This window comes from Uloborus diversus, chromosome 7 (genome assembly GCF_026930045.1).
Source record: "Uloborus diversus isolate 005 chromosome 7, Udiv.v.3.1, whole genome shotgun sequence".
NCBI classification, from domain to species: Eukaryota; Metazoa; Arthropoda; class Arachnida; order Araneae; family Uloboridae; genus Uloborus; species Uloborus diversus.
This window is the reverse complement of record NC_072737.1, coordinates 42152463-42178744: the sequence shown is the minus strand read 5'-3', so window position 1 is coordinate 42178744 and position 26282 is coordinate 42152463. Positions and strand designations below refer to the sequence as shown.

General features: G+C 32.5%; 2 protein-coding genes across 2 annotated transcripts in view; one reads left to right on the top strand and one right to left on the bottom strand.

Annotated features, from left to right (window-relative positions):
* Positions 1–26282, bottom strand: part of LOC129226673 (uncharacterized) — a gene marked incomplete in the record, with an annotated part of 92214 nt that overhangs the window by 20735 nt on the left and 45197 nt on the right. The window contains 2 exon segments of the mRNA XM_054861304.1: positions 574–749; positions 3896–4060. Coding sequence (XP_054717279.1) covers positions 574–749; positions 3896–4060 — 341 coding nt within the window.
* LOC129226031 (myosin heavy chain, non-muscle-like) lies at positions 6418–25257 on the top strand. Its single transcript, XM_054860608.1, has 2 exons — positions 6418–8649; positions 25032–25257. The coding sequence occupies exon 1, from the start codon at positions 6834–6836 to the stop codon at positions 8640–8642; it is 1809 nt and encodes a 602-aa protein (XP_054716583.1). The 5' UTR covers positions 6418–6833; the 3' UTR covers positions 8643–8649; positions 25032–25257.

Here is a 26282-nt window from a genome sequence, read left to right as displayed (position 1 = left end):
GATCGCCCCCTCCTTAAACCGAGAGACAGGAACTTTCTTCATGTATATTTTGAATATTAAAGGTTTAAAACCGCAATTTTACATAATATTCGATGATGTTAGAAGAAAGGGAGCTGTTTCCCGGAATTCTTCCGGAATTGAAGTGTTTAAAACGCAATCTGTTATTACTCTGGGGATATGGCCGAAACTTTCAACAGGGATTTTTTTGAAATTGAAATTCCAAAATCTCAATTTTGGACGATCTTAGATGACATTCGGGATAGTTTCAAGGATATGTTTTGATGGATTTTTTTTTTAAAGAGACAACTGTAGGACACCTTTGATTGCATAAGGGTAAGTGAAGAATTCAGTACACTCCTTTGAAAGTTTTTGGAAATTGAAGTTCTAAGGAGTAAAGAGTAAAAAAGAATCGCCCCCTCCTTGAACATTTTCTGGATCCGCCTTTGGGGGGGAGACAATATGAAACTGAGCTCCCTAACGTTCATTGGGCCCCTGAATACTGGAAAATTCTGAAGCACATGCATGGTGAACATTTAAAATATAAAAGTGTGATTTACAAAAATGAAAATTTACCTTCCTGCTAATTCTTTGTCTAAATATTTTGCTGCTAATCTTGACCCAAAAACTTCACTTTGGAGAGCAACATTACATAACTTTAAGATTTCATTTTCCTTTTTCAAATGCTGAACTTGAGTTTCTGTAAATGTCTCTTTATAAATATTTGTTCTATAGTACTCCATTTCATTTTCCTGCAAAAGTTTAGAAAGAATGATGTAATTCTAACTAAAATCATGACATGCTTTTATTTATATCTATATTTTTTCTATAGAAAATGGACAGAATTTATATAAATAGAAGGACAAAACGTTTTAGTTGAAACGCATGCTATATAAAATATTTACCAAGCATCAGATAAGTGTACAAAAGGGAACAGTGCCAAAATAATATGCCAAATAATATGGGTCGAAAGAGGTGTGGAAGGTTGAGCAGTAAAGTGTCTAAGGGTGATATTTTTTTTTTTTTTTCATAAATTTGAGATACAGGGTTCATACACTTGTGGCTAAAAAAAATTCCCTGACTTTTACAGGTTTTTTTTAGATAATTCCAGGTTACTCGCTTTATTCAAAATTAAGTTTAAATAGCAACATTTTCATAATAATTAAAATTCTTTAAAGTAGCAATGCTGAAGAACTGAAACTTCTCCTCTTAGATTTAAAAAAAAAAATCTTAGAATTTTTTTTTCTTTCTCTCTCCAAATTTAATTTTATTCAAACATTTTGCTCACAATTGTTTCAATCCGTTTATTACTTGTTGAAAACAAAGTACTTTCAACTTATTTTAGCGTTTCTGTAGTCGCGCATCAATCTTTTAGCATCCGCTTTTGGTTTACAGTATGAGACGAATATCTATAAGCGTTCCTCGGGAGTACCTGAGGCGGGGCCTTGTACCTTCCATGTCTGTAATTGGGTGGGGTTAACATGGACTGATTTTGAACCAATGACGAGCTGGTATTCGTTGAGATCTGGGTGCGTAATTTAAATTTAAAAATTTAAATACAACTTAGAAAAGATACATATATAAAATAATAAAATGATGTATAAATGAAAAACACAAGTTTTTTCTTCTTTTTTTTTTTTCCACGCGAGGCAAGCCAAGCGTAATTTATAGTAAAAAATAAAAATTTTCTGGATTAGAAAAAATAAGTAGCCCAGGGGGCGTTAAAGATAAAATACTGGATTAAGTACGGGTATAAAAAGAAAAAAAAGGGTCTTAGCCAGGAAAAAGTCCCTAATGCCATCCAAAGAAACCTTAACGGTAAACCGTAAGGAGTTCCGTGCAGCTAGTTGCAGAGCAAGGCTTGGGGCCGACATTGGTTTGCTGGATCAGCCGGGTCATAGACCGGAAGGCTGTCTAGCAGGGTATTATGGACACGGGGAATTCTTGCAAAGAATCTCCTGGGCAGTGATTTGGAAAAATCATGGAGGGCAGGAATGCCAATTTCCTGAATAAGTTTATCCGTACGAATATACCATTCAGGATTAATAGCATCACGGACCATAGTGCGCTGAAGATTTTCAACTCGTGTAAAGTTGGTAATTGCGGAGGTAGCCCAAATGGGAGCTCCGTATGTGATAATAGGCCTAAGGCACATTTTGTAGAGGAGTAGCTTATTATCCGTAGATAATACCCTACGCCGGTGAATAAGGGGGGATAGGGAGGCTTTTGAGATAAGGTATTTTGACCTAATATTATTCTTTTTATTTTCTTATATGTGTACAACACAAAACATATTGAGCAAAATACAAAGCTAATTTTCAGTATAAATATGATTAACTTGTTGCATCTATCGGCATACCATATAACGCATAATAACAAATCCGGCGATCATAGGCCAATGCCAATAATAATTTTTTTTTCTTCTTTCGCATAGAAAAGGATGCTTACATTAAACTTTCAATTTTTCTTTTCTAGAAAGTAATTGTTAATTTTAAATAATTTATAATTTTTTTCACATTTTATGTTACTTTCAATAGTTTACATTGAGATAAACATCCAATTCGGTTTTTGGAAGTTTACGTCGACTTCCATCGTGCAAACAGCCAAATATGGCGACTAAGTGAAAAATTTAAGATAATTTTTGAATTTGTAGCATAAAAATAGTTAAAAATAATTAATAATCCTTAAAAAACTACAATTAAGACAAAATAGTCAGTTTTTAGCACATAAACGTCTAAATCAACTATAATAAAAAAAATGTTCTGAAGATAAAATTTTGCATTTTTCCAGAAAATAATTACGAATTATAGGGGGGAAATGCAAATTTTGCGTTGTTTTCAATAGTTTGCATTGCAATAAACATCCGATGCCGTTTTGGGGAACTTAGGCACTGAAAAAGTCTTGTGTACTTTCGTTTCGGGAATGACCAAATATGGCGGCTACGCACAAAAATAAGAAATATTTTTTTGAATTTGTAGCATGAAAAGCATTTAAAAATAATAAATCTTCATGAAACTACAATTCAGTTGAAAAGTTTTTAGCACATTTGCGTCCAAGGCAATGAGGATAAAATAAAGTTTTAAGAACAAAATTTTTCATTTCTCAAGAAAGTCATTTAAAATAATAAAAAAAAACAATTTGCAGCCCATTTTGTGTCAGTTTCATTAGTTTACAGTTAAAGAAAACATCCAATTCTGCTCCATCTTGTGAATGACCAAAAATGGCGACTACGTTTCACACGTAGCTAAAAAGACTTTTTGATTAAAATAACGATTTTCCCCGATCGACCTTCCCATCTTCAGGCTTGTGCTTCCGAAGCAGTAAATTGTCTTCTTCCCTGCTGAGTTAGCGCATAATTCCTGTTCACCCGAGAAATTTTTTTCTTGGGGAACTATTGAGAGTCAAAAATGGCGGCTACGGAAGCTTTTTCGGGTTGCCACTTTTTTTCATTGCCAGCGTTATCTTGCCTCAAAATTTTTGCAATTTCTTTTAGAAACCAGCGCTAAAAGAAGATTAGATCTCACAGAACAAAATTCCCAGGGAAAAAATTGGAAGAAATTTTTTTGGGAACTGTTTAGAAAATTCCCTGACTTTTCCCTGACATTTTTGACTATGTCATTTTCCCTGACAATTCCAGGTTTTTCCGGAGCGTACGAACCCTGAGATATATTAATGAATTTTTATATTATTAATTAAAAGACCTCTTAAAAAAATGTGGAATATGGACTCAATTTTTCGTTTCTATTCTCATGAAATAAATCATTCCAGCGGGTATAAACTGATTTTTCAACTGAAAAGTGAGGGGGCAAGCCCCAGTACTTTTGGAAATGAGTGGGCAGAGACGAGCTCCCAACTTGTAAATCCGCCACTGCTGAAAAGTGGAAAACTTGTTTCATACCAGCTTCTGTTTGATGGTTTCAGAATCATCAGCATGCCCCATTTGTGCAGACACTTGCAGCTGAGCTGAATGTAGTTGCAACAACAAATGCTGAAGTTCTTTTTGCAAAGCTGATCTTGATGTTTCAGCTTCAAGAAGTCCTTGCTTGGCATCCGCAAGTTCTTTCTAAATGATGAAAAAGTTTCATAAAAATCATTTATCATAGAGCATGGCGCAAAAGACATTTTCAAAAGCAAAATTACATAAACAGAGATTTTTTTTCAATCACTCGAGAAACCAAAAGTGAGGCTAAGTTTTTAAAAAATACATTCGAAAATACGAACTGGGATCTTTTTTGCGAGCCTAAAACGCCAATACTTTTCTTTTTCCGCCACTTCGGAAGCATAAGTTCTCATCCTAACAGTTTTTGCATGTTAATTAGCAAAACACATACTTGAGCGGCGACAGCAGAAACATTTCATTCATTAGTAAATAATTCCGTTTCTGATTTAGTTCCTTCTTCTTAGAACGCTACTGTAAAGATAATTATACGCACGTAATGGCAACAAAGATGTCAAAATTTATCTACGCCTTTTTTATTTGGAATAATGCCAGTGGAGTAGTATGAAAAGCTTTAGGGGACCATGTACGTAGTTATGAAAAATGCTTCTACTAAGTTGGAAAGATCTTAACTTATAGTTTTAAAAAGTCATTCCTCTGAATAATCTTCATTTTAATGTCAATTAATACTATCCAAAAATCCTTATTACTGTAAAGGATGAAACTAATTCTTATTGGCTTATCTCGGCTCACACTTCCAAAACTAATGAAAGAACTTTCAACCTAGTTTAGTGGCACGTGGATTAAATCTCAGTTTCAACCATGTAATTTAAAACAGCACTTATTTTTTCTAGTACCAAAACTCAGTGATTTTCAACTTATCATCAAGTAAATCGATTATTCCAGGAAGAGCTAAAGTCCCTCGAATGAAACTTTTCGGAATTCAGTAAAAAGTGTTCATTTCATTCATAACTGAACTAGTAATTCAAGAAGAATTGTTATGACTAAACTAAGTGTTTAGGAGGCGTTGGATTAAACAAGGTAGAAGTAGGATCATTACTTCACTTTAAAATTATGCACCATTCGGTTACTGAAATCATTTTTTTTTTTTTTTTGGGGGGGGGACTCATGCCCTTTCTGTAATCAATAACCTGAAAGTCTAGTTTAGAGTGATAAAAAAAGAGATCAAGTAAAACTGATTTATTTTAAACCGATTTATGATACTTGAAAATATTACAACAGTAACAAAAATAATTAGTCCAGAAGTGAAGTATACTAAGAATCTTCCTAAAAATACAATACTTCGTTTAATTGGAAAACATATGATTAATATGCTACTAAAGGGAAAAGTTCAAAACTTTCCCAAGTATGGGCACTTGACTGTACAAAGAAAACCAGATATCAGATTAATAATAAAATTATCAATTGAGATTCAATATAATAATATACACTTTGTTTGAACACTCTGAAATTACAACTTCTGGGGATTTTCAGTCTGTGAGGTATGTAATGAAAGAGCTTTTTCAGGATGTGGATAAACTTTGCAAATATGTTTCAACTTTCACTCCCAAGTGCCAAATTCAAATGAAGCATATCACTTGGATCCTGAAAGGAGTTAGAGGATAATTTCCTTTTTAGTGTTGTAGTATGAAGGCTGACTTGAATATAAGTCAGATTTTGAAAGCTCGAAAAGAATAATTAAGGTAGCAATTTAATTTTTAAATCAAAAATTCACTGAACTTAATTTCAGACCCTTAACCTAGACTAGTAAATGGCAATTAGCATAGACTTTGTTAAAAATAGATCCGAAAGTAAACCTATAACAATTATTAATTCGCTGAAAAAAAGAGGATTTTTCCTCTATATATTTTCTTTTTTTTTTTTTTTTTTTTCAATAATATTATTTGGGATGTGGTTCGTTTAGATCTAAGAACAGGGGATTTAGGATAGACTACCAATTAAATAACAAGTACAATACGTACACATTTATATTCATGTTATCAAGGGGCAAAATTTAGAAATTTTAGAAGTGTCGGCATCTGTAAGGGCTTCCTTGAACAGTACGATCGAAGAAAGAACTGCGAAGCTGCAAATAAGCACCTTTCTTGTCTTTACTTGCTCTACGGACTTCACTGAGGGTATAAATTACCAAACATACTAATCGATTGCAAAAAGTTATATTTTAGTGTTAAAAACCACATTGATGTACACTTTATACACCAGTCTTGATTTTAAACATCACAATAAACAAATTCAAATAATATTTTGCTATTACGTTCTATGTGATCTAGAATTCATGAGCCCACCTTGCTAATCTTCCTATGAGCTTTTATATCGAAATTTAACGAAAACAACACAAAAATAGGGTGAATTTGCCAGCCGGTACAAGGGCCCCTGCGGTGGGGGTCCTTAAGCCGGGTCTTTTTTTCCTTTAGCAAGGATCAGCACCTGTGAACTTGGGTCTCTAAATTATTTTCCGCAATTTGGACGCAGTCCACTATTTGCACGATTTACTATAAAATATTTAGCGTCGTGGGTGCAACAACTTCACAAATCTGTTGTCGCGGCGGAAAGCATCCGCACTCAGGGCGGTCTTTTTAAGAGAGAGACATAAGATACTGTTCTTCCTCCCCTAAAACAATATTAGGAAAAGGGCTGATATGAAGAACTCTAGTATGTGGCGGGATGTCACGCCAAACCCTGACACTAGCCAGACCTCACACGTGATTAGTCAGTGATGGACTGCTCTCCTTCTCTTCTTTGCTCCACATTCGCCATGCAATACTGAACACGCGAACTCGTTAAAAATAAAAGCTCCAAAGACGATTTTTTTTCCATCCTTCGAAGTTCAATAATTTCGCCTTCTTCATTTCACCGCGATCCGATTCAGTAGACATCTATGAAGCGCAGGAGATACCAGTGCTGTTTCAGTTTCATTTCTTTGCTATGCTTCGTTCTAACGGACTTGGTGACCGGTACGAGCTTGATGAAAAGAATCCGGGAAAAACAGACTGTTGACAATGTTGTTATGAAAGGATTAGAAATGACGAGCGAGAACTGGATAGAAGTGCCGCAACCTGTCCAGGACGTTCTGATGTCCATTGATGACAAGTTGAGAAGTTTGGATACTTTCGGCTACACTTTGAAATTGGCACGGCTGGATTTTTCCCTGGAGCAGCTAGTTAGACGCATGGAGAATATAGAAACAAAATTGGGAAGCCTCGAAACGAAATTCGATGTGCGAATGATTAAAGTGGAAGAAGTTGTAGTTAGTAAGGACATTAAAGAAGAATTTTCGAACGAGCATTTAAATCGACGAATGGAAAGTTTAAACGAAAAAATAAATAACAAAGCTGCATACTTAGATGCGAAATTGGATATAAAATTCGAGCGAGTGCTGAACAAACTAGAATTGTTGGAGAGGGAGTTGCACAGCACCGTTGGCGATATTTTGGAACGACTCATAAGAAATGAAGAGAGGCACGCGATGATGGAGAGTGAATTGGCAAAGAAAGAAGAAAAATTGGAAGAAATTTGCATGAATATGAATGACTATCATCAACTACTTAAGAATGAATTATTAACAATCATTACAAAGAATTACGAGGACCACAATTTACAGCTGAAAAGTATTGACGTGTTACTCAAAAATAACGAAAATAAAAGTGAAAAGGCATTAACGGATTTGCAAACAACTGTCTCAGGTACGAAAGATCGAATGTTAACGATGCTTCAAGACAGTCATAAGAAAATTGACAACCTATCAGAGAGTTTTAACCATGGCGAAAGAAGCAGAAGCATTGACATGTGTGAAGTCAATACAGCCGTAACACAAGAACAACTGGAAAATTTGACTGTTGTCTTACAAAAGGCTCTGACAGTTGGAGAAACAAAATTTCAAGAGCTTGACTCTGATGTAGAACTTTATACAAAAAAGGTAGTGAATGGAATTCAAGAGCTGTGGAAAACGTCGGATGAACTGAAATTAGACTTATCGAACACATTAGAACAGGGAAGCAGAACAAGAGATTTCGTACGAAGAGAATTCCAAAGACTCCATGAGCAAATTGAACCATTGCCAAATTTAGAGCCAAAAATTTCGAACATTAGCGAAGATTTAGATAAAAAAGTTGTCGAACTTAGTAACACAGTTGACAGTAGTTTTTCTACACTGTTGGTAGCACAAAATACATTTATCGACTCGTGCAGACGGATACAGGAAGAAGAAACCCACATCTATGACATCCTACAACAGATAGTGTACGAAATGCGAAATCGATCAATTGCTGACATACACAAGATCAGCTCAGAGCTTCAGACTCAAAGTTTGCAGTTTAACAAATCACTTGCGAATGTTTTGACGACAGTGTTGCTTACTGGTAACATTACTACAAACGCTATGAACGAACTGCTTGAACAGCTACGCCAGAGGGATCAATGCATAGTGTTAAAAATGGAAAGCTTTAATTACAAAACAATGGAATCCGTCTGCAAGCAATTATCTCTTGATGTGGAGACATCTCGAAGTGACGAGAGTGAGAGTAAATATGAAAATGAAGATATTAGTGACGATACAATGCCTGACCATTCAATGCTTAAAAATAGGCAAGTTTACGACAAGGATTCTCAACAAAGTGACTCTTTTCACGTCAATGATTACGACATGGATTACCAATTGTCAGACGCAGAGTATAAAGAAGATACATAAAAATATGGTAATTATTTAAAGACTAAAAATTACAAAGAAATATTAGACTTTTTTCCTTAGTTAATTTATTATCTGCAACATATAAGTAATTTAAAAACTTCATAGCTTTAATCTACCTTCATGTAAGATTTAAAAAAAAGTAGTTATGTAATTTTTTTTAAAGTATTTCATTTAAGAAAATGTCACTTAAATGAAAATCAAGCCTTCCCACACCTTTGATACAAAAAATGTTGCAGGGGCTAGTTCAAATAAGAAATCTTCAAATGACAAAAAAAAAGCTATTATATAGCTTTTTTTTTTTTTTTTTTGATAAAATGAATACGTTTTAACAATAAAAATAAATAAATGAAATATGCATCTGTTATAATTATAATTGAATGCAACATAAATTAAACTTTTTCTAGTCATATTTTGTATGTAAAGAAGAAAAACATTTTTTTTCCCCATTTTTATATCTTACTCAAAGTTGGATTTGTATGGCATTCTCAAAATTATTTTAAAAATCACACATAAAAAATGACAATTTAATAAAGCTTGATTACACCCATAAGAAGATATTATTATGGAATAACATTCTGTTTATGGATTAGAACAATGTGCTCAATTTTTTTAAACAATTTTTAAATAAAACTTAAGATAACAGAAATAGAGTGTACTTTGAATAGTTAAAAACTCTCCTAACGTTAAAGCTTGATTTCCGGTTTTACATGCAATTTTCGTATAATTTACAGAAAATGTGCATGTAATGCAGTTCACATGTGTAACTACACATATTTACATTTTAAACTACTTTTATTACTTATGTAGATTTCAACTTTATAATAATGCAAGTAAATTTCTCCTATACATAAAAGTCTACATCAAATAGGGGAAAAAAATGTAAACTGGAAGCATTCAAAAGAACAGAATTTTTTCTTTGTTTTTTAAGTCAAATCCCGCTTTAGTGAAGTCCGTTTCAGCGAAAATCTCGTTTTAGCGAAGACTTTGTTAATCCTCAACTCAAATTATACAAGAATGATGCCAACTTTCGTAATATCGGTAGAACGAAATTTCGTATCAACGAGCTGATTTTGCTGGTCCATTGGACTTCGTTAAAACGGGATTTGATTGTAGTACTAAGTATCGCACAGTTTATGTAAATAGATAACTTTATACTTATAATCCACAAACTTTCATTATTCTCCACACAAAATTGAAAATATTTTAAAGTATAAACTATTTTAGCATATTATTTTGATCTGATTTTTATTTATTTCTTTTTATTATAAAGTTAAAACCTGAAAAATGTTGTGTGAAATATAGCTCTGCCTTAGCCCTGACTAGGGATTGCAATACTGGACCAAAAATCCAATACCGGTATTCAGTACTTTTAAAACGTGATACCGGAATACCGGTATTAATATCGGTATTTGAAATTTTTCAAAAACTGCTTGAAAATATATTGTTTTGTTGCCACATTTCATAATTGTTTAAATTGTATTATTTATGAAAACGTATTGTGAACACATATAAAATGAAGAAACAAATATCATAATAAAACTAGTATGTTGTGGCCATCACGAAACTTTCTTCTATATTTTTCTTTTTTTTTTTTTCTGATCCCGCCCCATGCTTGACGAGGAAGCAATATTCCCAAAAAAAAAACAAAATGACACATGCAAAAACTTGACGACTATCCCAATGTCTGAATTATTGCAAAAGCAAAGCAAAGAGCGAAAATTGAAAGTTATTTTAAAAGCCTTGCTTGAATTAATTACAAATATTTTATTTGTTAACAAACATAAGATGGCAACAGTTAAAAATTTTAAATCATTGAGATAATATTTCCTATCATTTCCATACAAATAAAATCACGAGAAATACGCAGACGACAATCTATTACGATTTATCTTTCTTATTGTTGCATTAATAAAAATATTTTTATTCGCAAAAAAAAAAAAAAAATCAACACCTCTTGGAGCGATCGGCGTCAAAATAGAACCAAAGCCTGTTTACATATGGATTCACATATATTCCAAATTTCAACCAGAACGTAGCATTACTTCTTGAGATAGGGCACTCAAAATGGAAAAAAAAGAACGGGTGATTGCGCTACCCCCCTTTTAGCTGTTGACACAAAAATAAAATCAGTTCTTATACCCACTAAGGGCTACTTGCCGATAAATTTTTCTTTCATTCCGTTCATTATTTCTTGAGACACAGCAGTCACAATTGACGACAAAAAACGTTCTACAGCTCAACCCCCGTTTGAGTTATTGACACCAAAATTGAATCAGCACCTGTTCCTGTTAATACCAACATATGGACCAAATTTTGTTTGATTCCGCCAGTAACTTCCTGAGGAATAGCAAGCACGCGTAACTCGAAAAACGTCCCATTGCTCCACCCCCCTTGGAGGAATTCGCGCCAAAAACTAATGGGCACAAGTTCACATAGGGGCACATATGTGTACTAAATTTCGTTCGATTTCATGCGGTAGTTTTGTTGTAGAGCGGCCACAAAAAACTGGTCACACACAGACGGGACACACATACATACACACACACATACATACATACACACACACACACAGACAGACAGACATTTTCCAAAAACGGTCGAAATAGACTCAGCACACCTCAAAACGTTCGAATCCGTCAAAATTCAAAATTCGAAAATTTGCACGAATCCAATACTTTCTTCTATATATTAGATATAGAAGAAAGTAAAAATCAGTAGTAGTATTAAACATAATGCATCTATTGAATTGTCTCCAAGTCTGGAACTCATTTTAGTGCTCAACTTTCCTGCAGGTGAAAATGCTCTTTCTGAATTCACGCAGGTACTGTTGATAATGCGCGATACATCTCCTCTAATTGCCTCGAAGTCCTTCATCTGCAAATAATTCGACCTCTTGCTGGCTGGTTTTGAATAAATCTTTTTTTTTTTTTTTCTTTTTTGTATTGTTTGTTCGCTTGCATTGTGCGTAGTATTTTTTTTTTTTTTTTTTTTTTTGTAATTTTTCTTCGAGACAGAATTCCTAATACTAACATCATCTTCAAGGTTTTTCTCTTGATAAAAAATCGATTTGAACTTGCTTTTTATCAACCCTTTGGTTTGAATTTTACGATGAATTTTATTAATTTTTTTAATTATTAGTTATCGTTTTCTTATCTTAAAGATTATGTAAATATCTAAAAATATTTTCCAGTTAGGTTTACTTTTACTTCATGCAAATTTTCAAGGCACTATAAAACTGCTAAATATTATCTCGCCAAGCATACCGCTAAATAGCGAGACACGACAGAACACCAACTCCGGTGAAAACTAATTACCATTTGTTAATAAGAAGAGGTTTTTCTCAAAATTCAGTGCAGGGACGTAGACAAGGGGGGGGGGGGGGGTCCATGGGGTCCGGACCCCCCCTTCCTGATAGGTCACTGTCCTCCTGCACTAACATAAACAGAATTTTCCAACAAAAAAAAAATATTTTTTGGAAAAAATTTTTTGTTCTAAATATTTTTATTAATCGACAACTTTCTCACGTTCAGTTTAGTTCAGAACAATAGAACCTCTAGGATTGGTGGTAATTGTGGGAGGGGGGGACATAAGTCTTCAATCCGTGGTTCGCGTCTTTGTTCGCGTCGCAGACCTGCCGAAAAGGAGACATTATCTTTGGCCCCTGCCTCGCAAGAAAATCGCCCAGCAACGAGCAGCGAGTGAATTCCTAGTTCTCAGATTTAAAACCATGCCCTTTCCCGCAAGGAATCGCCGGCAGCTCGTAAACAAACATTTGTTGTCAACGAAAGATTGATGAGAGTCATCAATGATGAAAATGGTCGGAGACAGGAACTTTGCAGGAATGTTTTTGCGGGAAGGTCACACAAAGAGGAAAGCGACACTTGCCCTCTGTTTTTTACTTTCTTCTATATCTAATATATAGAAGAAAGTATTGGATTCGTGCAAATTTTCGAATTTCGAATTTTGACGGATTCGAACGTTTTGAGGTGTGCTGAGTCCATTTCGACCATTTTTGGAAAATGTGTCTGTCTGTGTGTGTGTGTGTATGTGTGTGTGTATGTATGTGTGTCACGTCTGTGTGTGACCAGTTTTTTGTGGCCGCTCTACAACAAAAACTACCGCATGAAATCGAACGAAATTTAATACACATATGTGCCCCTATGTGAACTTGTGCCCATTAGTTTTTGGCGAGAATTCCTCCAAGGGGGGTGGAGCAATGGGACGTTTTTCGAGTTACGCGTGCTTGCTATTCCTCAAGAAGTTACTGGCGGAATCAAACAAAATTTGGTCCATATGTTGGTATTAACAGGAACAGGTGCTGATTCAATTTTGGTGTCAATAACTCAAACGGGGGTTGAGCTATAGAACGTTTTTTGTCGTCAATTGTGACTGCTGTATCTCAAGAAATAATGAACGGAATGAAAGAAAAATTTATCGGCAAGTAGCCCTTAGTGGGTATAAGAACTGATTTTATTTTTGTGTCAACAGCTAAAAAGGGGGGTAGCGCAATCACCCGTTCTTTTTTTCCATTTTGAGTGCCCTATCTCAAGAAGTAATGCTACGTTCTGGTTGAAATTTGGAATATATGTGAATCCATATGTAAACAGGCTTTGGTTCTATTTTGACGCCGATCGCTCCAAGAGGTGTTTATTTTATTTTATTTTTTTTTTTGCGAATAAAAATATTTTTATTAATGCAACAATAAGAAAGATAAATCGTAATAGATTGTCGTCTGCGTATTTCTCGTGATTTTAATTGTATGGAAATGATAGGAAATATTATCTCAATGATTTAAAATTTTTAACTGTTGCCATCTTATGTTTGTTAACAAATAAAATATTTGTAATTCATTCAAGCAAGGCTTTTAAAATAACTTTCAATTTTCGCTCTTTGCTTTGCTTTTGCAATAATTCAGACATTGGGATGGTCGTCAAGTTTTTGCATGTGTAATTTTGTTTTTGTTGGGAATATTGCTTCCTCGTCAAGCATGGGGAGGGATCAGAAGAAAAAAAAAAGAAAAAGAAAAATATAGAAGAAAGTTTCGTGATGGCCATAACATACTAGTTTATTATTGGACAGTCGTGGGGTCCGGTGGGGTTAGCCGCCCATGTAATACAGCGCCGTCTTTTTAGAAGGTGCCTAAAGGCTCCTAGTCATGGAAAGCGCAGAACTCTGGTGACAGGTCGCACATTCACTTTTTCTATCGCTGCCATTGGTATTGGGTCGGTAGCACGAATGTTTTCCTCCAAAGTTGAAAGGGAAAAATCATGAGTAGAACCAAAAAACATAGGAAAAAATTAGCCGACCCCCCCCCCCCCCCCCCCCACCCCACAGGGTAAGTTGTATTGCAGTTTTTTTTAAATGTTTTTGTTTTTCTTTTTTTAACAACAGGAGCAATTTTATGCATTGCTTTCGCATTTAAAAATTTTGTTCAAACAAAAATAACATCGAATACCATTTCATTTTTTAACTAATCAATTCAATGTATTTATTCGTAGCAATAATTGATTACTTATATCATTGTGTCCCGGAAGCTCGCAACTTTTACCATTGATCAAATGTCTTTTTACCACCATGAAACTAATGTCTGGAAATTCGTTCTGAATATTTGTTCATTTTCATCACAAGGTAACAGAGAGATTTTTTTTCTTTCACTCTTTCTGAGCAAAAATGTAACGAAAAGAAACAAAAATTTTTGCAAATGTTTTATCTTTTGTGTTTTAGATACGATCTATAAAAAAGGGAAAAAAAATATGCATCTGGAGGTTAAAAAAAAGATGAATAAATAAAGGTTAATACTAATGTAACAAAATTGATTTCAACGATATCAAAGTTTAAAAAAATGACGATTTCAATAAAAAAAAATTTGAATGTGTTCGGTTTTTTTAAATTTGGAATGATTAACGCATTATTTTAAATCATTATTTTAAAATACTAACTGAATTGTGTTCACGAGGTCAAAAGGAAAAGTTATTAATTAGTTTAACTAAAAATATATATTTTCTTCTATCTTCTAGTTCCATTTTTCGAATAAAATACTATATAATATTCGTGCATATGCTTCATTTAGCAAATTTTTTGATAGCTATTTACTGACTTTTTTGTATTCAAGAATTATTTAATAAGTATCTGTACATTAATGGTTAAAAAGCACAGTAGACTCCGAATGCAAAAATAATATAGTTGTTATTCTTGTTCTCATGTATATAATAGCGAATGATTGAGTAACACTCCTGACGTCATCAATAATGAAACTCGCGCCACGCCGTGATAATTTGATAACATGTTTTAATAATGTTTAAAATACTGGGAAAGGCTTTATTGTGACAAGGCTGAACGCTGAACTTGATCCAGTAACTTAGCTGATTTACTGGTTAGACTGTGTCATTTCAGGGCACTGAAGAATCGAAAAAGTGGTCAACAATGAACGTTATCTACCGAAGCTTATAGTTAATCCACTGGAGTTAGGGTTTAAAATGTCAACTATCAAAATGTCACCAAACAGGCAATTTCTTCGTTCAAATGTGGAGTCAATTTTCATCCCTCATACCTTGACGGGCGATTTTCTAGTTGTTATATAATTTCAAAATATCAATTTAAATCGTATCTAGATTTTTAATTTACACCTTTTCTCAGAGTTTTTACAAGAGATTAGTCTTTTTTTTAAACCTTTAGATTATAACATCTGATGACTTAGAGCAAAATGTTTGCTAATTGAGTCTTTAAACTACCTATAAACCTTTTGTATTTGTCACCGAAATATGATTAGCTTGTACACTATATCTAATTGTGGTGCTGCCATGTTATCACAAATAGGACAAAGATTACCTCCTAAAGGATCGAAATCGGATGACTACCGCCAAATGTAGAAATTTAAAATTTTCATATTTCCATATTGTTAGTAAAATAACTAGGTTTAGAGTGTCAAATTTTGTTGTGATGATTCATTAGTGTTACTATCGATCATTTCCCCTACAGTTGTTGTTTAAATTGAAATTTTAAATTTAGAATGGAACATTTTGCACAGAAGTTGTTTTGAATCAGCTTAATGAACAGAACTACGGATCTGATTTAGTTTATTTGTTTTCCTGAAGAGGGGTAAAGACTATACATAAAAATACTATGTATATACAATGTGTTCGTAAGTGTATTTATTCATTTTCCTTAGTTCTAAAAGTAATACTTCCTCTTATCACTCTTAAATGACACTGCATGCGAAACTGCTTAAATAGAAAATGTCCAAGAAAAATGTTTAATATCTTTGATGGCCTAAAAAATAGTATTTATAAACAAATTATCATTCAAATTTTGTTCAAAATTTTGACAAAGAAATTTTGCTGTTTAACTTAATTCATCGTAAATACCATAACTGATCCTTAGATATCTATTTTAGCAATAAATCACAAGAAAATACTTATTAACGAGCAAAGACACTTCCTATGTATTTTAGTTGCTTGAACAGCCTTAATAATATTTTCCTAAGCTTTTATATGAAAATACTATAAAAAAAGGATGAAGATGAGAAGTATCATTCCATTTTTTTATCGTTAAATGAATTCTAAAAAAATTAATGAATTAAGAAACATTTCGAGCTTCTGTTTAATGAGCCTTGGCGACATTTTCGTCCATACAAGCATTAAATGTAGTCCAAAATCCAATTCGAAACAGTCAGGAGTGGGGAATTATGGAGCATTTATTGAGTTATTAGACAGTTGATATTGTAGTGAAAATAAGAGTTTTTTTTTTTTTTTTGAAATCAAATATATTGCAAAGCTTTAATTATCATACTTATATTACATCATTACTTAATTAAGCTAATTATCATCCTCATTAATTGTAATTTTGATTGGATTAGTATTAATTTATACAACTAACAGTTAATGCTTCTGATTTAGCATGTTTCCATTTTTAAAGTCCGTGCAACCTTGGACCCCCCCCCCCCTTAACAAAATCCTAGCTACGTGCCTGTTCAGTGTAGTTGAGACAGCTATTTTCAAAAATATATCGTAAAGTATTGCTGCAACTGATGGTTGGAATACATTACTCATAGCACAGCACAAATACATTCGTAATAACACATGCAATGAACATCAACAAGAAGTTCTGTCTAGAACTAGACGAGCCTACTTTCCCGTATACCCATACTACTTTCTAGTACCTGATCAATATTCTCAAAAATAGCTAAAATCGCAAATGTTTTCAAACATTTTTTTAAAATACTGATTTCTAGGAATAAAATATTCCTCACTCATCTAAAAAAAAAAACTGAACAAATAAAATAGCAGCAACTTTTAAACAAAGCATCTAATACACTTTTTTCCATTAAAAAAAATCTTTAACAGCTTTCAAAACGAAAAAATATTAATTAAAATTAATAAGCTCATAAAAACATCATATCAAAAAAAATCGTTTCTTTTTTCCCTGTTGCCAAAAACAATTTTTTAAATGAATTAATGCACTTACCGAAATAAATAAAAACAATAAAATGTCAACTTAAAAAAATAATTTTCATTGTCAAAAAAAAAAAAATCGTCTGCGCATAACTTTATGTAGAAACATAAATGACTTTATTTCACAGTTAAAATAATGGCTGCGGAGTCGGAGTCGGAAACAATCTCATTTTGGGGTAAAGAAGTCGGAGTCGAATATCTAAGAATCGGAGTCAGTCATTTGTCCTTCGTGTATTAATTTTTGCCAAAGCTACAAAGTCAGAGTCGAAGTCGGGGAGTCGAAGGCACAGGAGTCGGAGTCAAGTGCCCCCTAAATTCTCGGAGTCGAAGTCTGGAGTTTGGCTTCAAGAGCTATTTCCAACAAAATTTGTTTGAAGTAAATCCGCCTTCAAGTACGGAATCTACATTGACTTTCAGTTTCCCCGTAGGCGCTAATGTTACGGGATTTGAACTGTTCAAAATTGAACGGAAAATTGTTCAAATCAAAAAGATATTTTATATACAAGTTTTTCATCAAAAGCTTTTTCCTACAAAGTTTGTTTGAAGCAAATTCGCCTCATAGTTCGGAATTTCCTTGAATTTCCCCGTAGGCGCTAATGTTAAGTTTTTTTGAACTGTTCAAAATTGAACGAAAAATAGTTCAAATCAAAAAGTGAAATATGGGAATGAGGTGTCCTCGCCGAGATCTTTCGAACAAAAAAAAAGTTTGTTCGAATCGGACTATTCATTCGAAAGTTATTAGGGGGGGGGGGGACAGACAGACAGACCGACAGACATTTTCCCCCATCTCAATACCCTACTTTCCAATTTTTAATTTTTCGATATTTATTTAATTGTTTTATCTATTTTTGCCTTTTTTTTTTTTTTTTTTTGTTTTTCGCGATATTTTTAAGATGCATTAAGCCTTCTTTCATGCTTTTTTCTTCTTTTTCTGACTTTTACTGGGAAAGTAGGCTAACAAAAGGGGAAGTAAATGATCAATGTAAAGGAAAAAATTAAAACATGGTGTACACAAACGCAAGAAAATGAAATTCATCACACCATTCAGTGAAGAAAACTTCATTTAATAATCTTTCCGCTACTTTTAATAATGGATATTCTACAAGTTCGGGCTTTTGAAGCCAAATTTGAATATCAATGGATTGATTTTGGTACTGTCTTATCAAAAGAGAAATGTTCGTTAGAAATAACAGCAGATATCTAATAAATTAAAGTGAAAATTCTTAAATTAAAAACATCTTATCATTTGAATCTATTACCGAAAATACCGGTAGTTTACATCAGCTAATGCCGGCATTACGAAATTGCAAAATAGAACGAAATACCCGTATTCGGTATACCGGTATTGCAATCACTAGCCCTGACTTATGGGGCGGTAACTTACAGTTGAAAAATTTTATCATGACATTCCATTCAAATACGAGATAAAGTACCAAAAAAAAATTCTTATGCTCATTTTTAAATAAAATTTATTAAGTCGTTTTCTCTCACAAAACTTTCCCGCAAACTAAAATTGAATAGACAAACTTTCAAATTTACTTGATTTACTATGACAGAATAATAAAAATCATACAGATGTATATAATTTTTTTAAATATAAAAATCGGACTTTTTGACTTAAATCAGATTTTGCTTCATTTAAGTATGATTTAATAAATAACTTTAAGAAACATCTGAAACTTCAATAACTAATTAATCCAAATCTGAGAACTATATTTTTAAAAATATAGAAAAACATCATACAGTCAACTCTCACTCAATTACTCGAAGTCCCAAGGAACCGGCTAAACCTTTGAGTTAACGTTAGTTCGAGATCTGGGAAGATCCCACAGCATTCTCAAGTGTTTGGAACTCAATGAAAACTTCGAGATAAAAGGATATTAGAGTAAAACGACTTCGAGTTATAGAGAGTTGACTGTGTCTAAATTATCACTACACAGGGGCGTGCACGGGTGAAGGAGGGACACTTGTTGGCCCGGGCCGAGCCTGAAGGGGGCCCAAGATTTTAAAATGAGGGGTAAAATATCGGTAGGGACGCAGGGGTAAACAATATAGAGGGGGAGCATATTGAAGTCATTTGTGAAGGGCCCCGATATTTCTGTGCATGCCCCTGTCACAGTAATTAAAACCTTTTAAAATGTGGCGCAAAACAAGCTTTGATGCAAATTTTATACGATTTAAATTAAATGTAACATAGATGACATCGTAGTATATATTAAATACAATAATTCAGGATAACTTGGAATCATACCATACCGGTTAACTATGCGTCACTCTTTTTATTTGATACTTAAAAAAAAAAGAAAAGAAACTCTAAAGACAAGTTTTGGTTAACTGTGGTGGCATATAGAACTTTTGTAGTATTATTACTGTACAAAGTTGCAGTAGAACCTTAGTTATCTGAACTTTGCAACCAAAGATCAAGGTTGTTTTTCTTTCGTTCTTTTTTACTTCCTTTTACAAAAAAGGAAGCGTATTCGCAAAAAAAAATTTCACTCAAAAATCGGCCTTAATTTCCATTTTGCTCACCCTCGAATGAATGTTGAGTTTATTTTTGAACCCAAAAACACGTGAATATATGCCTAGGAACGTACAGACACCCGAAACATCCATTTTGACGATCCCCGAGTTAATTACAACGAGTTTTCTCGTGACGTCTGTAAGTACGTATGTATGTGTGTATGTATGTCGCATAACTCAAGAACGGAGTGTTCGAGAAAGTTGAAATTTGGTACGTAGACTCCTAGTGGGGTCTAGTTGTGCACCTTCGCTTTTGGTTGCATTCGGATGCTCCAAAAGGGGTCTTTTGCCCCTTTTTGGGGGGAATCATTGCTAATTTCGATGTAAACTCAAGTGGTGTTATAATTTGGCGGACACTTGGCGATATATCGCCAGTCTTTTGGACGCCAAGTTTTGTCGCCAACTTGGCGACAAATTTGGCGATTTTTTTTAATTAATTAATTTTTTTTTTAAATCTGGTTTCAATTTAGCCACTGTTGGTGATATTTAGAGAGTAAACTATTGAATCACATTAAAACTGCCAATAATGAGAAAATGACATTAAATTGGAGTCATGTAATGCACACATCAGCTCGTTTTCGATTAATCTAGCAAAAGCCTAGCAGAACCTCTTGGTACCAGTAATAATAGCACCAGAAGCATCATTTTCCTTAAATATAACAATTCCCTTAAAAATATAACAAGTTTTTGATTGCTCATGGTGCCCCAAGATGGCTTAAAAAAAGAAGAAAAATCAAACAATCCTCTTTAACTGTATACCTATGCATTTGTACTGAATCAAGTTTAAAGTTGAAAAACAAATAATTAAATAACTCAGGTTTTGCCAAGTAGAAAAACATTTTAATTTCCTTTTGAGCAAAATTTAAGTAAAATCATTCTTTTAACAAAAATTCTATTTTGAAGCAATTTTTACCCTTAAGTCTTGTACATATTTGTCGAATCTATATTTTAAAAAATACCTGGTTGTAATGATTTAATTATGACTACAGAAACGATGAGTATGGGTAATTTTTTCAACACGTTAATTTTTGCGAGTGACAAGTAGGAAAAATTCATCTCGAAACAAATTGAGAGTTGTTAAACATTTAACAAATCAATGATTAGCAAGGAAAAAAAATTTAAATAAAAATTTAACGGCATTTTAAAATTTAAACTGCAAGGGGAAATGTCATTACCATTCCCTTATCTTAATGCTACAAAAACTCCGAAAGATGTTGTTAACCTTTTATTTAATTAAATAGCAATGAAAAGGAAAGCAAAATACATAATTTAAAATAATATTTCACAAAAAAATGTAAAATTATTTAAAAAAAAATAAATAAAAAGCAGATAGTATCTAGTATTTTGAAGGAACATTTCTCTTTTCACAAGACTTTTTACTTTTTTACAATACAGACATTATTGCGTGTGGGACAAAATAACCCGTTTTCCGTGGAATGGCCCTAATCAAATATCAAATCATGAATCAGGACAGAAATGTATAACCAATTTAAGCAAATTGCTGAAAAATACAAACCAAATTAGGCAAGTATACTATGCACCGAATACCATATTTTGCCAAATGCCGATTATTTGTTTCAAACTTTAAACCAATAATTTTAATTTTACGCCAATTTAAAATAGAAAATATTAATCTATGTATTTCTATGTTTATGTGCAATGCTGCCATTTAAATGGATAATTACTTTCTTTCGTGATACATGATTTGATAATTGTTAATCATGGCAACATGTTATGTTATGAATAAAGAATCTTGCATTTACCGTGCATAAAAATTAGGGATGCACCGGCTATCCGGCACATTTTTCTGCTATCCGGTATCCGACCGCTCCCCTCCGGACAGGATATCCGGCAGAATTTTGCAGGATATCCGGTAATGTTGGGGTGGGTTATCCGGCGTTGATGTGGGGGTTACCAGTGTATATGAGGGGGGGGTTAATTAAAAATTTTAAATTTTTGTAAACCTTTTGGATGATGTAATAACTTTTCATGTTTACTTCATTAATTTCTGTTTCTAAAGTAAAATTAGTTTATGGGGCATTCCACGGTATTTTTGACTTTATGTAGAGTCTGTAACGTGACCTTTTTTTGCCATAACTTTTTAATTTACCGTTTGATTTGCAAATTATTTTAATTTCAGCTGGTGTGTTGGTAGGAAAAGATCAAAATAAAATAATATGCTAATCAAACAGTAAATTAAAAAGTTATGGCAAAAAAGGTCACGTTACGGACTCTACATAAATGTCAAAAATACCGTGGAATGCCCCTTATACGTCCATCAATCCTGAGAATTCCAGCGAACTGGTAGCTACCAGTTTGTTGGCACTCTCAGATTCAATGAGATGACATACGTCTCCAGCTTGGTTATTCACTATTCCAGACTAATGAGTTCATATTGTTCATAACAAGGACGAAACTGCAATCGCTAGGCGTGATAACTAGTCTCAGTGTATTGCATATATTTCTGGCTTATATTTGGCTGTCATAACTTACTGTTTAACATTAGCAATGTTTGATTTTCACAGAAAAATTGTCTTAGTACCAAACACCACGTCCTTGAGGGTCATGGATCTGGACAAAATTCTGAATTCTAGTGAATTCGCCATAGTTATGAGCCCAGATCAAGTGATTTGTTTGCATAGGCACTAGCTCAGATACAATGGGGGTCCAAAGTTGCTAGTTTGGCTCCAGAAACGCAATGGTTTTTACTGTGGAATATTTTTTTTAACCACTAGTAAACATTAAATTCAATACACTCAAACCTGTTTTTGTGAGGTGAATATTGTTTGCATGAAAAAAATTCTAATAAAGATAATTATTCGCAACTTCATGAGTATTCAGTTTAAATGCACGAACGAATTATTAACGAATAGCACTCAACCTTATTTATTCAAATGCATTCAATTAGCACACAGCGAAATGAAATTACAAAAGAAAAAAACTTAATTCTAAGTACTTCGTTGAACTTCTAGAGCCAAACTGACAACTTTCGACCCCCATTTCAGCCAAACCGCTTTACTTGGACCCATATGAATAAGGATTAGCCAAAATATCCAGAATTTTGTCCAGATCTGAGATTTTCAAGAGTTTGGCGTGACAAGACTTACAACCAATTTCTAGCATTGGGTTAAAATCGACAGTGAATAGTGCAGTTAGGAATAATAGCTTCAAAGTATTGCTTCATTTTCTTTTTTCTTAATTTTAATTTGTTTAGCACAGAGATAAACTTTCCGGAAGTTTTGCGATGAAGGAAAATATACAAACGAAAATGCAGTTTTTTAATAGTCATGTTTTCTTAGAAAGCATGAAACTTGAACTATTTTAAAATGTATGCAGTCTATATTTTTAATTTATAAGTTTCTTGACAGAGGTATACATTCAACATTTGCTGTTAAAAAAGTATTATCTTTGCTTCATAAATCTCAATATCTTTCCTCACTCAAAATACCAAAAAATATCTAAATTAGTCAAATCATTATTCGACCATTAGTTTGAGACAAGCTGTGATTTTTGTAATTGTTAAATCAACCTTTTGGATAGTAATTTTCAGGATTGTTTTAAATAAATAAATTGAAATATTTGAACCGGAAATTGTCCCCCTCTTTCTCTTTTAGTATTACATGTATTTATGCAAATGTGAGTAAATGTATACATACATATTAAATGGACTACATTAAACTAAATAATTTCCTGTAATTGATATTATTGATATGAGTGTGTCCTGCACATTTAAAGTTAGTTCAGTTTTAGTGAGCAAGTAATTAATATTTTATTTACAGAGACCTTAAAATCTTACAGCTTATGGCATTTAACAAAGTTAGTGATTTCAAGTAGGAAACTGACAGAAAAAAATATATGCAGAATAAAAGCATCAGAATGTAAATAGTAAAACGTTCTGAGTACAAAATTTTATGCATGAAAATATCCAGTTTTTCTGGATGAAAACAAAACTTCTTTCCGGAGGGGAAAAACGAAAAAAATAGAAAGGTATCCCCCAAAAATTACCAGTTTTCTACAGACTATTTCAATTTCAGCATAATTTTTAATAATTTATTTTAAGATATTAATTTGCATCTTTTAAGAATATGTACCTGCATTTATTGGAATTTAAGTAAATTTTTAAGTTGATTATTTAACTATAAGTTCATTAATTTGTTTAAAAAAGTGAACATGGTTAAAATAACTGTTAAAATCGTTCACATGTTAATTTGCAGATTTAAAGACTGTACCTGGATATTTTTGAATTAAAGTAAAATTTTTAATTGTTTTTTTTAAGTAAAAGTTTATTAATATGTTTTTAAAAAGTTAACGTGTTAACATGACTCTGAATAATATATTTAAGATGCTAATTTGCATGTCTTAAGACTAGGGTACCTGTATCTTTTGGAATTTATGTTAAAGGTGTTAATTTGCTTCTTTTAAGAATGTATATCTTTATTTTTTGGAGCTAAAGTAAAGTTTTAAGATGGTTATTAAGGTGTAAGTTTATTAATTTTTTTTTTTTTAAGTGGACTTGTTTAGCATAACTTTAAATGATATATTGAAGTTGTTTATTTTACGATGTCTGCCTTCATTTTTTTGACTTAAAAAATCAACTTAAAATATTGCTTTTAATTATTGATTTAAATTTGTTAATTTCTTTTTTATAAAGTGAACGTGCTTAGCTTACGTCTTAATAATACATTTAAGATGTAAATTTGCACCTTTAAAGAGTGTGTAACTTTATTTTCTGGAATTAAAATAAAATTTTAAGTTTACTGTTTAAGTGAATTAATTTGTTTTTAAAAAGTAAACGTGTTTGTCATAACCCAAGATAATATATGTAAGATGCTAATTATCATCTTTTACGACCTGAATTTTTTCGAATTGATATTTAAGGTTAATTTGCTCTTTTGAAGAATTTTCACTTTAATTTTTTGGAATTAAAGTGAAGTATTAAGATGATTATCAACGTTTAAGTTCAAAATTTTGTTTTTAAAAAAGTGAACTTGTTTAGCATAACTCTGAATGATATATTTGGGTGTTAATTTGAACCTTTTAAGACTTGCGTATCTGTATTGTTTTGGAATTAAAGAAAATTTGTAAGTTGATTATTTAAGTACGAGTTTACTCGTTTGTTTAAAAAAGGAAAAGTTTTAGCATAATTCTTAATAACATGTTTCAGATGTTATTTCACATCTTTTCAGAATGCATACCTGTATTTTTTGGAGCAAAAGTAAAATATTAAGTTGATTGTTTAAGTTATAAGTTTATGAAATTTGTTTTTTAAGAAATGAACTTCTTTAAAATGTAGCTCTCAATAATATATTTAAGATGTTAATTTGCTTCTTTTAAGAATGTGTGCCTCTATTTTTTGGAAGTAAAGTAACATTTAAAGTTTATTACTATTTAAGAATAAATTTATTAATTTGTTTTTCAGGAAGTGAATGTGCTTAGCATAAATCTCAATAATAAATTAATCATGTTAATTTGCAACTTTAAAGAATGAAAAAAGTGAAGATGGAACGTTTTCGTACTTGAATGTTAGAAAATTCTTATACATGTGTACTGTTCTTAATAAAAAGAAATTCAAAGCAAAAATTTGTTTATGTCATTACAAAACTGGAAACAAGAAAATGTATTACTTCATAACAAGGTTACTTCGTTTCTACCATTGTTTTGCTAGTCTAATTATATGAGTTATTGTAAAGATAAATGTGAACAATAAAACTATTTAATAATAATATGTTTTTAATGAAATAATGTGTGAAACAAGTTTGATTTATTATTTTGATGTAGTATTACGTAAAAGTATGTGTAACTAAAAGCAACTATAAAGCCGAATATCCAAATCCGGCAAATGAAGAGACGCAGCATATCCGGAATTCGGTATCTGGCAAAATCACTATCCGGTGCATCCCTAATAAAAATACAAACCCAAGTTGCTTAAAATATCAATACAAATTGCTATTGTGATTCCTCAGTGATTTTCTGCTATACAGTAAAAAACCTGTCTACAACGATACTGTTGGGACCTAAAAAAATATTGTTATTGACAAGTTATCGTTATAGACAGTTTGATTATTCATGCTGGCAATTTGCAGGGACCAAGGAAAATATCGTTATAGACAGGTTTATTGTTATAGACAGTATCGTTATACACAGGCTTCATAGAATTAATCTCTTTGGTAACTGATAAATTGTATCATCAAAATTGAAGAATAAAATTCAAACATTGCCAGACATTGTTATTTTTTGCCCCTAAGTGCAAAGGATTATTACATTTTGATTACAATAATTAATTTAAATTAGGTTGTTTTTAAAAATATTCAATATTTTACTTTCTGTAACACTTTACAAATTAAAGTACTGCAAAAAAAACTGTTGATCTTTCTCTTCTGGACCAAGGGCCCCTGCTTCCCAAATGGTTAAAATTGTTTTAGCCAAAGGTAAAAATTGTAATTTTGTGCTTCAAGGGGGGGATCCGAAAAAGTGTTTGGCCTAGAGCCCCCGATATCTTAATCGGGTCCCGCGACTAGACCAATGCTTAGAGCCTCCGATTTTTCTAAATGCAGTTGAGCTTGGTCAATACGAACTGTCCAAAATCCATGAATTCGTTCATATCATCCATTATTCCTAACAACCGTTAGTGAATGATACTGAGAAAAAGCACAGAAATGCTTACCTATAT

Excerpts from the sequence above, each read along its gene's own strand:
- LOC129226031 (XM_054860608.1), top strand. The coding sequence starts at position 6,834 with ATGAAGCGCAGGAGATACCAGTGCTGTTTCAGTTTCATTTCTTTGCTA.